Source organism: Mesitornis unicolor, unplaced genomic scaffold (assembly GCF_000695765.1).
Source record: "Mesitornis unicolor isolate BGI_N332 unplaced genomic scaffold, ASM69576v1 scaffold21874, whole genome shotgun sequence".
Classification (NCBI taxonomy): Eukaryota; Metazoa; Chordata; class Aves; order Mesitornithiformes; family Mesitornithidae; genus Mesitornis; species Mesitornis unicolor.
Genome location: NW_010181059.1, coordinates 9,774 through 13,222, shown reverse-complemented (window position 1 = coordinate 13,222; position 3,449 = coordinate 9,774). Strand labels below are relative to the sequence as shown.

The 3,449-nt window shown below is 41.8% G+C and overlaps 1 protein-coding gene across 1 annotated transcript in view; it reads left to right on the top strand.

Moving 5' to 3' along the window:
* The first annotated feature begins 296 nt into the window (after window positions 1-296).
* The window catches only part of AP3M1 (adaptor-related protein complex 3, mu 1 subunit), a 10,785-nt gene continuing 7,632 nt past the window's right edge, over window positions 297-3,449 (top strand). The window contains 3 exon segments of the mRNA XM_010183304.1: window positions 297-340; window positions 342-558; window positions 1,291-1,462. Coding sequence (XP_010181606.1) covers window positions 297-340; window positions 342-558; window positions 1,291-1,462 — 433 coding nt within the window.

Here is a 3,449-nt window from a genome sequence, read left to right as displayed (position 1 = left end):
TAGGAAATAAATTACAAATACCAGAGTAGAGATGAAAGTGGAAATCAAGTGCTAGCTTCTTGCTTACATTGTGATGTATGTTAGTGGCTTAATCCACTGTGAAATATTTTGTGGTGGAAAATTCCTCTAAATGAAAAGAATGCAATTTAAAGAAAAGCAGATCTTTTTTCTTAAATTCACAGTGCACGTTAATAAAGAGTAGCTGTTGTAAGAAAGGGAGTGTAGGAGGAGAAACAATGTCAATCCTCATACTGTTTTGTTTATTTTAACTTCTTTGAATGTGTTTCCAACAGAAAATGATCCACAGCCTGTTTCTTATAAACTATTCTGGTGATATATTCTTTTTTTAGCGTTGTGAGCCAGTCTGTGTGTGACTATTTCTTTGAAGCGCAAGAGAAAGCAATCGATGTCGAGAATGTGCCTCCTGTCATCTCAACGCCGCATCACTACCTCATCAGCATCTATCGGGATAAAATCTTCTTTGTGTCTGTCATACAGACAGAAGTGCCACCACTCTTTGTAATTGAATTTCTACACCGAGTAGCAGATACTTTCCAGGTCTGTCACCGTTAAATAATTTTAAAATTGAAATAATTCCAAGACAATTTTTTTTATAAACTTCTTTTAAAGAAATGTAATAAACCCTCCTCTCAGTGACTTTCCTCTTTGGAATTTTTAAGTCAAGCACTGGTTTATAGTGTGCAAAGGGAAAGGAAGTATGTTTTGTGTGTTCATTTGATTTATAGATACCGGTGCATATACACTAAAACCTAAATCCCACTTTGTAAATGCTTTCTTTTTTCTGTAAGCTTTTGTACTGTTCGTGTTATATAGATTGACATGAGGGCGCATGTAGTCATGAAGCACTCTGTAGGGAGGAAAGAGATGCAAAGTGTTGAGTCAGTTTTCAACCCATTTCAAATACTGTAAATAAAGGAATCTCTGTGAAGGTTGCCAAGAGATGGTCTCCTTATTTTACAAGAGTCTTCTAACTGAAGATATGTTAATGTTCACAACTGGGAGAACCTTTGGGACATACATACTGGTAAACCAGATTACATCAATTTTAGAGTTCACAGAGTCTTCATTTTTAAGTAGAAGATAAATGTAATCTTAATGTATGATACAGTCAAACTATTGCAGTAGCTAGTCAGTTTAGGCACTGAAATTCCTTGATATATTGGAGGGTTTCGGTAAGAAAAAAAACAAACAAACAACAACAAACAAACTTTTGCAAAGCATTTTAACAGGAATAAAAATCCTGTTCTTTGTAATCTCTGATTTGTTTAGGATTACTTCGGCGAATGTTCTGAGACTGCAATTAAGGACAATGTAGTTATTGTGTATGAGCTTCTGGAAGAAATGTTAGACAATGGCTTTCCACTAGCAACAGAATCTAACATACTGAAGGAGCTGATTAAGCCTCCCACAATTTTGCGCTCCGTTGTCAACTCCATCACAGGTATGAAAATAAAGAATTTTCAGCGGTGACTGGCTGCTTAAAATCAAAGCTCCATCATGCCTCATAGCTAAAATATAATATCATATTAGTGTGAATCTGTAAAGTAAGGCCACTGTCCTGTCACTTATCACAATTAAGAGTTGAATAAAAGCAAGTTCCTCCTTATTTGCAGTTTATGCCTGGCCCCTTTGATATCCCCAGTGACACTGTCTGGTCCTGCCACAGCTGCTGAAGTCCCTCAGGGATAGCAGTTCCCAACACAGACAGCACATACTGGGGACAGGTGCTCTGGGATTGGTACAGAGCTAGCCCCAAGCCTTAAATAACTATGGGGCATTGGAGAAGGTTACGCATTTTATAAGAAATCATTATTCTTTCTTGGCTGGCAACAGATAGCATGAAGGTGAGCAAATAGCCTGTCCTCAGTCTCCTCCCTGCCCTGCCTCCACCATCAGCATCCATCAAGAACAGAGCTGGTTTCGGGCTGTTGCAAAAGTCTTGCATTGACAGAGCTAAATGTCTGTTAGCTGAGCTGATGAAATTTGCTTGTCTGGCCAGTGGGCACAAGGGAGGTACACCATGAGGTGTCAGAGATACGCGAGATGTTCGCCTGTAGGTAGTACAGAGGTAATGCTTGGAGGAGCTGTCTTTGAGGTAGCACATGTGTTTTAATCTTTGAGTATAAATCTCATCGTTTTTAATTTCTATTATTTGGTTTTTTAAATGTTGTGTTTTTTAAATGTGGTTTTGGATTCTAGTAGTTATGAAAAATATCTATGACATTAATGGACTGTAAGGGTAATTAAGACTCCTGAAGCCAAGGGTTGCAGCATCAAATCCTCCTGTTTTATCTAAAGCCTTATTAGAATTCCCTAGGAGCCTAAAGTGCCTGCTCAGGGCAGCTTGCATCTTGTCACTGTCAACAGCTCAGTGCTAAGTGGGTGGGAAATGGCAGCCTGAGAGGTCTCCTGCCCACCTGGCCTGGCAGCTCAGCCTGCATCACCTGCACAGCACTGCTGCACTCTGCAAGGCTGCTGGAGGACGTGGATGGTGACCACTGCCCTTCAGAGGTGCAGTGGGAACGAGGAAATTGTTACAATTCCTTCCCCATGTGTTACAGCACTGGGGTGGACTTTAGGGAGGGTTTTTTTGTGAGTTATTTTACTAGCTTAAAAGAATGAAAACTTCTGTTTTCTGCCTACTAGGAGGGCCTAGCCAGCAGGCTGTGTAGAAGTGATAACTGCTGGCCACCTGCCTCTCAGGCAGCAGAACACACTGCCACATTCGTTGTGCTAAAGGGCACAGGCAAGTGTGAGCTGTGGCCCTGTCCTGAGACCTACTTCTAGCAGAGGGAGTTGTTTCCACTATACTGGGATTCCAAGATCAGTCACCAAAGCTCCAGAAGTTATAAGATTTATTTTTTTTTTACAGAATCACCAGTTTACTTTATAACCAGGTAGTTCAGAAAGCCCTTTTCTAACAATGGGTAGTGTTAAGAACCAGAAGCCAAGGTTGACAGCAAGGCAGACAGGGACAGCGACATCACTGTTAAGGAGCCCAGGAGTTGAGCCAACTGGTCAGGATGAGGATCAGGTGATAATAGGGTTATCTACAGCTCAGTGATTGCCAGTAAAGTCCATCATGATGAGACAGGTCAAGCCAGAAGGTCAAGTCTGTGTGCCAGGGTCTGGATCGATTTGGCACATGGTCAGGTGCAGACAGGGCTGTCATGTTGCTGCAGGGTAGCTCAGGTGGGTACCACGGGTGAGAGAGAGGCTCAGCCTAACAGCAGCTCCCAAGCTGAGAGCCCTCCCTGAGGCTTCTTCCAAATCTTTCTTCATAACAACTGTTATCACTAAATCAGCCCTCAAGTCAGGCAGCTAAAACCTTTAGGAGAAGGGGGAAGTGTGCTCAGGGCCCTCACAAGGAGCTGTAATGTCTTGAATTGTACTGATGAAATCCTTTGCAGGATCTAGCCCCGCATCTA